Source organism: Nycticebus coucang, chromosome 17 (assembly GCF_027406575.1).
Source record: "Nycticebus coucang isolate mNycCou1 chromosome 17, mNycCou1.pri, whole genome shotgun sequence".
Taxonomy (NCBI): Eukaryota; Metazoa; Chordata; class Mammalia; order Primates; family Lorisidae; genus Nycticebus; species Nycticebus coucang.
This window is the reverse complement of record NC_069796.1, coordinates 82501735-82515398: the sequence shown is the minus strand read 5'-3', so window position 1 is coordinate 82515398 and position 13664 is coordinate 82501735. Positions and strand designations below refer to the sequence as shown.

The window sequence follows — 13664 nt, the reverse complement described above, 5'->3', positions numbered from 1 at the left end:
TGGAAAGAAGTTTGGAGAACACTCAGGGATCTAAATGTAGACCTGCCGTTTGATCCTGCAATTCCTCTTGTAGGTATTTATTCAAAAGACCAAAAATCAATTGGGAACAAAGATACCTGCACCAGATTGTTCATTTCAGCCCAATTCATAATTGCCAAGTCTTGGAAGAAGCCCAAGTGCCCAACTATCCATGAATGAATCAATAAATTGTGGTATATAATTGATGGAATACTACACAGAATTAAAAAAAGATGGAGACTTTACCTCTTTTATCTTTACAGGGATGGAACTGGAAAATATTCTTCTTAGTAAAGTATCTCAGGAATGGAAAAAAAATCCAATGTACTCAGTACTACTGAGAAACCAATTTATAATTACTCACAGTTTCACATGAGAGATGGATCACAAGTATAGCCCAGGGTGAAGGAGGGAAGAGGAGGGAAGGGGAGGGAAGGGGAGGGGGATAAGAAGGGAGGGGGTGGTTCAATAGAGGGACGGTTAATGGTGAGACCACACCTATGGAGCATATTGCAAGGGTACAAGTCAAATCTATCAAGTATTGAACACCAATGTCTTAACACTAAGTAAACGAGGTGAAAACTATGTTAATTAATAGGATGTAAGCACTCCAATTTGTACGAATAATCAACACATTGAATCCCACAAAGGCATAAATGTATTCATGATCTATGTATATATGACTTAATAAAAAAATTTAAAAACAAAGAAAATCATTTTATTTTTTAAATCCCAGATGGGGCAAAGATTTCCAACTTTCTGCCAGTTTTAAACTTATTTAATTTAATTTAAACTTTATTTTAAATAAAGTTTTAAACTTATTTAACTTAATTTAAACTTTAAACTTTAAGAATATATCCTCTCCCCAGAAGGGAAGACAGGAGGACTAAGAGAGTCAAGATGTGGAGATGTACCCTGCCCTGTCCCGTATGCTTTCTAAGAAGACTTGGTGGGACTCCGTGCTGAGAAGAGGGCCTCTAATGAGGATGCTCCCGCTTTCCTTAGCTGTCTCCAGAACTTGGAGTGTCACGGTCTCCTGAGAGGCGAGAAGGTAGATGAGGAATAGGAAATTTAGCAGAGAAGGGTGCAGAGAACCTGATCTCCCATGGAGCCATTTCCCAGCCCAGCTCAGGGGTGGTGTGGGGAGGGTGAGGGAGACCCCAGGTTTGTGCACCGCCTGCCCTGCATGAGCCTGAAAAGCTGGTGGGAGAAGGAGCTCCAAAATAGAGAACCAGGAATAGATTTTAAAGCTTGTGGGAATTTATGATACATGATAAAGTTAGCAACTTGATTCAATATGACAAAGGTACTTCATTTAATAAATAGTGCTGGTATATTTGACTATTGATTTAAAACTCAATCTCCTGGTTCTTGGCATATTCAAAAATCGATTTCAGATTCATTATAATTCTTTGTTGTTTGTTTTTTCAAATCGTTAAAGAAATTTTAGAGGAAAGTTTTTGCTAGGCTTAAAAAAAACCCCATTTATTAAATAGGACAACATCCTAAGCTGCACATTATCTTTAACATAGCAACCTTGGGACAACTATCGCAACAGAAATAAAAGTGCCTATACAAAAGGAAACCATATGACACATTTTTATCACAGTGGTTAACATAGCCTTTCCGGCGTTATCTCAGTTACTGTGCCAAAAATGTGTCAAATGGTCTATGAAGCGAGTGTATGATGCCCCATGATCATATCAATGTATACAGTTATGATTTAATAAAAAAAAAAAGACTTAAAAAAAAAAAGGAAACCATAGGGGGGAAAATGTGTCTTGATGAAAAACTGCTTTGTTTAAGACCCTCCTTTCCAGCTTTGATTCTGTGGGATCTCTTAGGCCTTCCCACTCATTGGGCTATTTTACAACTCTGTGAATTGTAGATAACTGATAGCAATGAAAAATAATTCTCATCCATAAGACATGTACATGAATTCTGTTCCTGGCAGATTCCCTTGACTACCCCCACCCAACAGTGAAAGAGGCCAATTTTGCCACAATTTACACATTTATTTCACTATTTCTCATCTACAGAAGTGTCTGTTCTTTGGATGGTCTATTTTAACTGGTTTTAACACTTTATTATTACCTCCTTAATGATGAGTTAAATAAAATATATAATGTTTTATTTATAAAATATGTTTATTTTATATCTCTGAGAGTCATGATTTTACTTCTTTAAAAAATAATCTTTTACTAATACACCTGCAGTGGCATTGGTGGTGGTAAACAAAACACCAACTCTGACTCTTGGATGTTAGAGGGATGGATGGTTGAGTGGCCCATGAAACTATCACTAAACAATGATGAAAACAATAAAATCTGTACAATCCACTTGAAGATGTTTACAGGTTGTTAATTTTTAAAAGACATTCAGGAGTTAATATATATAAAGTAGAATCCCATTATTATTTTTAAAAAGGAAACACCAATAGAGTATGTATATTTGTATATTTTTCTATGAGCGGAAATAATTTGTGGACAGTAACACACAATATTGTTTATCTTCTAATGGTGGAGTTAGATAAGGATTTTAGTGGGTGAAATCATTAACTGAAATTTTTTTTTTTTTTTTGAGACAGAGTGTTACTCTGTTGCCCAGGCTAGAGTACCTTGGCATCAGCCTAGTTTACAGCAACCTCAAACCCCAGGGTTAAGCAATGCACCTGCCTCAGTTTCCTGAGTGGCTGGAACTACAGGCACCCACCACCATGCCTGGCTAATTTTTCTATTTTTAGTAGAGACAGGGTCTCACTTTGCTCAGGCTGGTTTCAAACTCTCAAGCTCAAGGGCTCTTCCCACCTCAGTCTCCCAGGGTGCTAGTATTACAGGCATGAGCCACCATGCCTGGCCTACTTAATTAGTTTGTGTACAAGTACTATGTGTTACTTTGTGCTTAATTACTATGTGCAGCTTGGGATGTTGTCCTATTTAAAGATCGAGTTTTCTTAAGCCTAGAAAAAACTTACTATACTATAAAATATTTCAAACATTCAAAAAGTCTTTGGGCTAACTAATACAACAAACATGAAGGCACCCCAGAGAAAAGTGAGCCGCCCCATGTGCATTTCCTAGGTTACTCTGTGCTTCCCCTGCCCCCAGCCCGGAAACTGGTATTGTTGTTTGTGTACTTGTCTTCATATTTTATTTCTTTTCTATGAACTCTAACATATATATGGGAAAAGTAAATATATAACCATTTAAAAAATTTTTAAATCATTTTTATTTTGCATATTTAAAATTTTACATAAAGGATATAATATATTGAAATTATTTTCTGAAAACTAATTTTAACATTAAGTTTTTGTAATCATTCCAGGGGAGTGTATGTATGTGTGTGTGTTCTGAATAGTCTTTTTCTTTTGAATTGACTCATTACAGAGAGCATATGTGACTTTTCTAATTTATAAAATGCCTATTAAGATTTACTTTTTAAATAACTTTCCTGAAGGACATAGAACTCTAGAAGAAATGACAAGATACACCTTGTGTTTGGATAAGAAAATTAAATATTTTAAAGGCATCAATGATCTTTACATTTTCGATCATTAAAACACTGTGACATTGGTACCAGAATAGAGAATTTAATTGATGGAAAAGAATTATGAGTCCACAATTGTCACAGATATATACGAGAACTTAGTGTATGAACACAGATGTTTTTACAAATCAGTAGGGCAAAGTTAGACTACTATGTATTATATACATGATATCAGAAAAAGTAGCTGATTAAGGGTCATGAAATTATATGACTATTTTATTGTACTTAGTATTTTATTGTACTATGTATTTCAGATGATTCAAGACATATCTTTTGATCAAAATAAATGAAGAAAACATGGGTGAATACAGTAAAAGCAGAGACAAAGTTCTCTCCTAGGATTCCTCATTTGAACCACAGAACACAGAAAATGAACTGAGTGACTAATTTCTAAATTCTATCAATTCTACACAACTGATACTGTTGTAGATGTTTAGGACAGAAGTTAATTCATTACATACAACAGGGAATTAGGGCTTAATTTTCTCAGGAAATTCTTGTTGATAAAGACTAAAAAACAAATACAAAACTGTGAAAAATAGTTGCAACATATACGAATAGGTATTCATATCCCTAATACACAATATCACTAATAAAAGGATGACTATTTAAATATAAAAATACACAAATAATTCAGAAGCAATGCAGAAAAAATATAAATTTCCAATAAGCATGGAAGTAAGTTAACTCTCATTAGTTGATGAAAATTTAAAAATGATCAGTGGCCTGGTGCAGTGCCCCAGGCCTATAATCCCAGTGCTTTGGGAGGCTGAGAATCACTTGAGATCAGGCATTTGAGACCAGCATGGGCAATACTACAAGACCCTACTTCTACAAATGACTTCTGGATGACCAACTAAGTGTGGTGGTATGCACCTATAAGTCCAAGCTGCTTAGGAGGCCTAGGCAGAAGGATCACTTTAGCCCAGGAGCTCAGGGTCACAGTGAGCTATGATTATGCCACTACATTCCACCCTGGGCAACAGAGCGAGACTTTGCCTCTAAAAAAAGTAAAATAAAAATAAGTAACAAGGAGACATCACTTTCAGTTAACAAATTGTTGAAAATGGTAAAGGTCAACAATACTCAGGTAAATTTGGTGGAATGCAAACGCGTATGATCTTTCCAGAAGGCAGGCAGTTCAGTCCCAGGAGATAATAGGTAAGTATGCAAATGTGTAATACAAGAATTTAACTTCAGGCTTCTTAAATAATATATTAAAAAAACTACAAACACCATGAGTATTCACCACTAGAGGCCTGTTTACTAAGTGTTGTCCTATGGACTTGCCAATAAGGGAGGTAGGTCTACATATATATACATGAAATATGAATAAAATAAGTACATTACAGGCAATATGGCATAAAAATGGTATCACCAACTAGGCTATATAGGGTTTCTTATGGGAAGGCTCAGATCAAGGCATTTCTCATGAAAGGGAGGTCCTTTCCTGGGAATGATCTTTTATGAGCCTCAGATGGTTTGCTCTTGGAAAAGTTTGCCCTAAATCGAATGGCTTCTGCTCTATCAGAAACCATATCATGATTAAGTTAGTTGAAGGCAGATGTTAGAGACTCTTATAGGCCAAGCTATTCAGATCTTATTTGCATATGTTTTACTAGAGAGCCATTAGAAAGCCATTCCTTGATGTTCAGATTTGCAGAGGTCTGTTGGAAGTGGGAGAGACTAGAGCTAAGGGAACCGACAAGGATGGTGAGTCAGAATCTGTGGAGCCAGAAAAAATAAACGTCCACTGGAACAGAAAGGAGAGGAACAAACTGGAGAGATACTTCTAAAACAGAATGAACAAAATTTAGGGACTATTTGGGGTGGGAGTGGGCAACAGAGAAGGGAGGCACAGGGCAGACTTTAAATCAAAAGCCTTAGTGAAGTCAGCTAGAAAGGGCTGGGATGGAGTTCTTCAGTCATGACCTCAGTGAATGAAGCCCTTCTACTCTATGTCCTGCAATCATCCACATTCACCAGATGTCTCTATCAGTATTACCCTTCCACCATTCACCTCCTCTGAGGCATTTTTACCTATACCTTCTAAGTAGTTCGCCTTCCCAAATTCTCTGCATTGATCACCTCAGTGAAAATTGATCATGATCTTCCATTTTTTAATTACCAATCTCTGAGCTGACCTGCACCATATTTCTGCTTCATCCTTAGACGGAAAGGAAGCTACCCAATTTTCTTCATGTTTCACAAGGGTCACAGGCATTTGTTTGACCTTAGTTCCAGGACTTTGGTGGTTCAAAGCTGAGGGGAAGCATGGGTGTGGGTGGGGGACAGGGCAGATGACCAGTAGGGGTTGGGTGCAAGGTGGGATACCAGTCCTCAGACTGGTGTGGAAGAGCAAAGGAGCCACCTGCAGGTGGCTGGGAGGTAAGGGCATGGGAGTAGGAGTGAGGAAAGCAGGTCATGGGTGGAGGTGATGTTGCATAGGAGTAAGGGCAAGCAGGGGACTCAGGTAAGAAACCAGAAAAGGTGGTAGGAGACAGATGGGCCAGTGGCTGGAGCAGTGACCGCTCGTGCTTCCGTTGCTTAGCTCTGCGGTTCTGGAACCAGACCTGGAGAGGGGGGAGAATAGCCACATCAGAGCCTGTGTCTCAAAGAGGTGGCAACCCCTCCTCCATTGACAGGAGGTACAGGTGGTGGGGAGCCTCTACCACATTGCCAGAAGAAGTAAAGCTCTTCCAGAGGGTGAGGCTGAGCCTGTCTACCAACAAAGTGAAACCCACATGCTTACCTGACACCTGTGTCTAAATTTGCCCACTTTCGGCAACTTTGATTAACAAATGTCAACTCCCAAAAAGAAAGAGATAAATATGATAACAATGACATTTTTCCTCCCCCAGAGAATGGGAAATTTCCCATAGGGTTATGTTTGGCAATTAAGACTATGGATAAGTTTAATCGTTACAGACAAGCTTGCATTTAGAGTAGGGTTTACTTAAGGCTTAGGACAAGGGGCAGTGGGCTGATTGAATTTCCAAGCAGGGGTTAGGACAAGGTTAGGTATGTATGCGAACAGTTAGTGTTGATTTTCTATTAGAATTCACATCACTATTAAACGTTGAAATCCAAATTAGATTGGGTTAGAGCCCAGGTTAAACTCAAGTGATATTCAAGATGCAGAGGAAGTTATGTTGAGGCTAGATGGGGCCTAGATGTTCCAGCAAACATTTAGGTCAGGATTATAATGCCTAACATTATGTGACAGTTTATGCCCAGGCAGTCCTCCAGCACCAAAGAGATCTTCCCAAAGAGAGGAGGAACCCGGGAATCACCTGGATTCTGGCCTCACTGAGGCCTGTGTCCCGGGCAAGACTCTCCCGAGCCCAGATGTCAGGGTACTGGTTCCTCCCAAAGGCTGACTCCAGCTGTTCCAGCTGTACTGGGCTGAAGGTAGTGCGGTGGCGGCGCCGAGAGTGTGGTCGACCCCTCTGTGCTCCTTGTGGGGAGAGCCTTGGTCTCCCCACTCCGGCACTGGAGAGCTTCCTGTAGGCCTGAGCACTCATGTCTGAGGGGGTAAGAGGGGAGAAGTCACCTCGAGTAGGACCACTTGTCCAACCCCAGTGCTGGTCCTGGATTCTGTTCCATGCCCCCTGCTACTCCCCTTGTGTTCATCCACACACCCCCACCAGGAACCCTGAGCACTCAGAACCCCTGTTCCTGCACCCTGCTGCTGATCAGCCTCCACCCCAGTGTCACCTCTGAGTCCCCTGCATCAGACTGTGCTCTCCACAGGGTACACTCTCAGACTCATTCTCATCCTGGGCACTCAGGCATGGTCCATTGGCAACACCACTGTGTGCCTCTCTCTGTTGCACCCCCCAGACACATGCCCCTCCAGGTGGCCCTCACCTCTCTGGGTATTTCTCTGGGAACACAGGCAAACATCTGCGGCTCTGCTGTCTGCCTTACCCCTAGTTCCAGCTTTCCAGGGAAGAGTCCTGTTTCCTGTCCCCTCTCTCAAGGTTCACATTCCACTTGTGCCTTCTTTATACAGCTCCCATCCTCCTGCACCCCTCACCTGGGAAGATGAAACATTCCTCCTCTTCTGCTCAGACACACCCTCCCTTCACTCACTTACCATTTTCTCTCCTAACCCTGCCCTGGCCTGGCCACCAGACTGCAGGAACCTGAGCTCGTGGGAAAGGTTTGCTTCTCCTCCGCAGGTTCAGTAAGCCCCACACTAATTAGTCTGAAAGCCACAGGGAGGAGAGAAAAGGGAGGGAAAAGGAAACACCTGGAAGGCACACACTGAGAAAAGGAGATGTCTGGAGCTGAGGCAGCATCCCCATGGGGACCCAAGGGCATGACCCTCAGCCTACACTCTCCATCCACTGTGGGGACACCTACACTGAATCAGCCCTCCTGGATCCAAAGCCTGGCTCCCTAGCTCTGTCCCTCAGAGATGGCAGTTCCCTGGGCTGAGGAGCTCTGCAATCAGGAGTGAGGGGCCAGATATCAGCTGCACCTCTGACCCTACCGCAGTGCGAGCTGATCAGCAGCTCTCTCATGCCACTGGGGGCTCAGCTTCTGTATCTGTAAGGCCAAAGAGTCATACTGTCCTGTACTTTCTAAAGTTCCCACAGTTCTAGCATGCTAAGATTCTGTTTTTAACTTCTACTCCTAACATTGCCCCATGGAGCCTAAACATTGAGCCACACACCCACTGCTTTCTTGGGGACCCAACTGCACCCCAAAGATGCACTCACCCATCATGGATGTCAGAGTCCCAGCGGCAGGGCGGCTCTCAGGCAAGAGGCTGCTGCAAACTCTCCCTTTCTTTGGCTTACCCTGCTGACTCCTCCCTTCTGCTTCCATGGCCAGCAACAGACACCAAAGACCGTCCAGTCACCTGTGCCCCTGAGTCTCTGATGTTAGGTCAGTCTTGCTCTGTTTCTGTTGTTCTTCTCTACACCTGTTATCTCACTTGTCTTTATACCTGAGTCTGTCTCTGAATGAATGTGAGTAGATACAGATAGATATCCTTGCCGTTTTCACTGTCCCTCCTTTTTTCTAATTGTCTCCTAATTTCCCATTCCTTCCTATGTCATCTCATTCTCTGTCTGGACCTCACCTGTTTCTCTGTTTCTGTCTCTACGCTTCTCTGCCCCTTCTCCCCACAGCACACTGCTGTCTCTTTCCTGTTGGCTGCCTACTTTATCACACCACCCCTCTTTCCCTGAGTCTTGGAGGAGTGACCTCCTCCTCTCCCCTGTGGGCCCCTCCAATCATTACCTGATCACCAGAGCCCCTTGCTCAGGGGAGGATCACAAGCCGGATGAGGGAAGGTGTTCTGTCGGAGGGTCCAGGGACCAGGGCCAAGAGCTCGTATTCCCAGAGGACCAGGTTCTTTTGTCCTATTAAATCCCCTCCTGAGAGCAGGCAGGGGAAGGAGGAGAAAATGCATTTCTTCTAAGACCCCTCCTTACAACCCCACAGTGGGGAGGAGAAGGGAGAGAGGGTGGGGCAGGCCAGAAGCAGGTCCTGCCTGGGGTGACAGCCAAGGACCTGTTTCCAGAAAAACCAAAAATAAAAAGTCATAAGTGTGTGCTGTACCCTCTCAGATACCTTGATATCTGAATATACCAGCCAACCCCACAGGACAACCTGAACCCAATTGTATAATGAGTTTCTAGTACTCTCCGATTTCTTGCCCCAAACATTATCTCTTCATTCACTCAGAGCCCCCAGGATACCATAATCTTCCAAGGTCATTCAGATCTTCAGAAAAACCTGACCAATAAGAGTATCTTAATTCCAGGGGCATCCTGACCCCCTGTCCCACCCCAGACTTCAAGACTCTAAAACAGTTTGCTATTACTTTGATGTCTCAACATGCTCATTCTTCAAGGACAAGCTGACCCCATAGTACTCTGCCTCTTGAGGTTCTTTACACCCAAGAAATATATTCTGACATGCCTAGGGCACCCTGACCTGATCCTTTAAGGACAACTGAAAGCCCAGGACCTTAGGATCCCCCAAGACACCCTGAAACCTAGGAACACTATGATACCTGGAACACATCACCTCAACCTTTCAGGACACTGACCTGGTCAGAATACACTAATCTTCTTGGCACACACTATACCCATAGGACAGTCTGATCCCCAAGGTCATGCTAACTGATTCACACTCATGCTTTTCTTTCCTTTTCTCTTCTTTTATCTGTCTTTTTTTTTTTCTTTTCCTTACTTTTCTTTCTTTCTTTTTTTTTTTTTTTTAAGATGGGGTTTCACTCTCTTGCCCAGCTGGAATACAGTAGTGATCATAGCTCACTAGAGCCTCAAACTTCTGGGCCCAAGTGGTCTTCCTTCCTCAACCTCTTAGTAGGTGGGACTACATACTTGTGCCACCACTCCCAGATTGGCACATATCCTTTGAAAATACTCTGATAATTTGAGACAGGAAAAATCATAATATTTTGGGTTTGATGCTTAAGACGGGATTCATGGGTCAGCAGCAGCACATGGAAGCTTGTTAGAAATGCAGAATCCTGGGCCCACCTCAGTAGGCTCATCCTACTGGGTCAGAATCTGCATTGTAACAATATCCCCCGGGAACTGAGTCAATGTTTTTCTTGGTCAGCTTAAGCTGCCATAACAAAATACCATAGACAGGGTGGCTTAAATGATAGACATTTATTTCTCACAGTTCTGGAAGCTGGAAAGTCCAAGATCAAAGGGACAGTCTTTCTGGCTCCCTGGTGAAGCCTCTCTTCCTGGCTTGCAGATGGCCACCTTCTCATTGGGTCTTTATGTGGCGGGAAAAGAATCAGCTCTGGTCTCTCTTCCTCTTCTTATAAGGACACTAACACCACCTTGGGGCATCACCCTAATAACCTTATCTAAAGCTAATTACCTCCCAAAGGCCCCACCTCCAAATACCATCACACTGGGGGCAGGGCTTCAACATATGAATTCTGGGAGAACATGAACAGTCAGTAACAACAGAAAAGTTGAGAAGCACTCCTCCAAGACATCAATCCTCCTTCTACTCCAGGAAGCTTATCCAACATGACTGTTTCCTTGGGAAGGTACCTCACAGCCTTCTTGCACTTAGGAACACTACATGGCACTTCTGCATTATACGTGGGGGCCATTTTAAAGAATAAAATCACCAACATAAGCATAAGAATATGAAAAACATGACACCAAATAGGTTGTGAAAAGAACTTGTGAGACCTATGACAGCTGAAATAAAAAGGCAGAACGTTGCCTTATTTGACCTCAGCTGGGAATGTGGCAACTCAAAGTTTGCACTGCTCTGCACATGCATACCACCGAAGATGCCCACAAAAGTGTCAAAGAGTTTTCCAAAAGTGTATTGTTTGGGGGGTTACAAATAAATTTCAGTGAATAAGTGAATTAATAAATATGGAGCCCATGAATTGAGGATCAACTGTACCTACCATGCACAGCTGCAATGATTGAATTCATAGAAGAGAAGCATTCATGACTGTGCCTGGAACCTAGTAATGTGCGCTTGTTATCATCATCATTATTACTACACAGTCCCTGGGAGACCCTAACCCCCAGAGTCATTCTGGCCCTGTTAGATCCTTGAATTCCTAGGGTACAAAGGATGCTTTCACTCTCTAGGGCACATGGACTCTACAAGAAGCTTTGACCACAGTGCCTTATAGTCAGCATGATACCTGGCCTCACAATGGCTTCCAGGACACAAAGGCATGATGAGATTTGGAAAACTCTGACCCTTCAAGGAATTCCATGACCTGATAGAATCTAGACACTCAAGAGAATCCTGCCTTCCTGCCCATTCAGAACTGCTAGTTGGCTCAAATCTTGTAAAGGGCATGTGGACATGGAAAAATCACTTGATTTCACCACCAACCCCACCAACCTAAAAGATAACCTGATCACACAGATCTGATCCATATGATATATATATTTTTTTTTTTTGAGACAGAGTTTCACTTTATTACCCTAGATAAAGTGCCATGGCATCACAGCTCACAGCAATCTCAAACTCCTGAGCTTAGGTGATTCTCCTGCCTCAGCCTCTAGAGTAGCTGGGACTACAGGCGCCAGCCACAACGCCCGGCTGTTTTTTTCATTGCAGTTTGGCTGGGGCCGGGCTTGAACTCACCACCCTTTGGTATATGGGGCCAGCGCCCTGCTCATTGAGCCACAGGCGCCACCCCCATATGATATTTTGATTGACTATAGATACCACATTGGTCTCCCAAGACACCCTGACCATACAGCATACCTTAGTACATGAGATGCTTTGACGTCTTGATTCCAGGACACTTCAACCTTCTAGTGCATACTATCTCTGCCCTCAGCAGGTACCCTAATAACTGCCACTCTCCCCTTCCCCCAACATACAGACAGCCCAAAGAAGCTTTGACCCACTGCATCTATCTACAAGGCAATTCTTTTTTTTTTCTTTCTGAGACAGAGTCTCACTATGTTGCCCTCAGTAGAGTGCATGGTGTCACAGCTCATAGCAACCTCAAACTCTTGGGCTCAAGCCATTCTCTTACCTCAGCTTCCCAAGTAGCATCCACCACAACAGCTAGCTATTTTTATTGTTGTTGTTGCAGTTGTCATTGTTGTTTAGCTGGCCGGGCAGGATTCGAACCCACCAGCCTGGGTGTATGTGGCTATCGCTATAACCACTGTGCTATGGGTGCTGAGCCAACAAGGCAATTCTTATTTGTTTATTTGTTTATTTGTTTATTTTTACAGACAGGGACTCACTCAGATGCTCAGGCTGGGGTTCAGTAGTGACATCATAGCTTACTACAGACTTGGACTTCTGAGCTATGAGCTTCCTATCTCAGCTTCCTGAGTCACTGAGATTATATAAGTGTAAGCTACTGAGCCTTGCCACACAAGGTAATTATTCCAACACTCAAGAAATCCTGGCCTCACAGGAAAAACATTCCCTACAAGATCTCCTAAATATTGATATAATACATAATAATATCCCCCAAACTGTCAAAATATCTTGATTTGCTGGATACTCTCACCCCACCTAACATACTCTGCTCCTCCAGGACCCTCTGATTCCTGAGAATACTCTGATCATACAAGGATACTTTTGACATTGTACCCCATGACAGATCCACTCCAGTCTATCCAAACCCTCAAAGACTGCCTGATCTCTGGGCTGTCTTTGTGTCTGAAAACCTTAATCTCCTTAGAATATCAGATTTTCATACATTGAGATACCAAAAGGATATACTGACCTTCCTAATAGTCTTAACAGCTTTGGACTCTCAGAACATTCGGAGTCTCTGAATCACTCAAGCCAGACCAACCTCCAAAGCACCCTAACACTGTGAAAATAGTTTTATTTTCCAGGACAATCTCACCACAAAGTTTATAATGTTATAAGGACACTTCAAAAAGTGTTCTAACATATTAAAAATACCTGTAGACCCAGAATATTTGCTTCCCATAACACCTCGTCTCTGCAATATTCATGTCTTCCCAAGATGCTCCAAGTCTCCCAGACTCTTTGACTTTTACCTTTTAGGCTCATCAGTCCTTTCTCTTTGGATCTTCTAAACACCTTGTCCCCCAGAGTACTCTGACCTTTTAAAATGTCCCAATCCAATCAGACACTTGGAACCTAGATGGGCATGCTTTTTATCCTGAGACAAAGTGAACCTGCAGGGCACTACTCTGACCATACAAGGACCACCTGAGACATCAGTGTCATAAAGACACATTGATTCCCCTGAGTAACATAAAACCACCTTATCTGCACTGAGCCTATGAACATCCTGCCTTCTAGGATATTCAACCCTGGAGGGATATCTTTTTTTTTTTAATTTAACTTTTTTCTTTTTCTTTTTTTAATTAATTTTTAATTAAAATCATAACTATACATTTATGGGATATAACGTGGAATGCTTAAATCAAACTGATTAACACAGCCATCACCTCAATTATTTTTTATGGTAAGACATTTAAAATTTACTCTTAGTTACTTTGGGGTTTTTTTGTTTTTTTTTTTCTTTTTTTATTGTTAAATCATAGCTGTGTACATTAGTGCAATTGCCTGTACCCATTCTAAGATGCGCCATAGATGTGGCCCCACCCATTACCCTC

At 42.4% G+C, this 13664-nt stretch overlaps 1 protein-coding gene across 1 annotated transcript; it reads right to left on the bottom strand.

Annotated features, from left to right (window-relative positions):
• Positions 1–5798: 5798 nt before the first annotated feature.
• Positions 5799–8400, bottom strand: PROP1 (PROP paired-like homeobox 1). Its single transcript, XM_053567487.1, has 3 exons — positions 8292–8400; positions 6858–7090; positions 5799–6137 (listed from the first exon to the last, which is right to left on the bottom strand). The coding sequence occupies exons 1-3, from the start codon at positions 8398–8400 to the stop codon at positions 5799–5801; spliced, it is 681 nt and encodes a 226-aa protein (XP_053423462.1).
• Positions 8401–13664: the final 5264 nt, after the last annotated feature.

What these genes read in the sequence shown, in the direction of transcription:
- PROP1 (XM_053567487.1), bottom strand. Translation starts at nt 8,400, where the DNA reads ATGGAAGCAGAAGGGAGGAGTCAGCAGGGTAAGCCAAAGAAAGGGAGA. An exon ending in GACTCTGACATCCATGATGG is followed by an intron (nt 7,091 to 8,291) that starts GTGAGTGCATCT and finishes TTACCCCCTCAG; the next exon opens with ACATGAGTGCTCAGGCCTAC. An exon ending in TCAGTGAGGCCAGAATCCAG is followed by an intron (nt 6,138 to 6,857) that starts GTGATTCCCGGG and finishes CCCCCTCTCCAG; the next exon opens with GTCTGGTTCCAGAACCGCAG.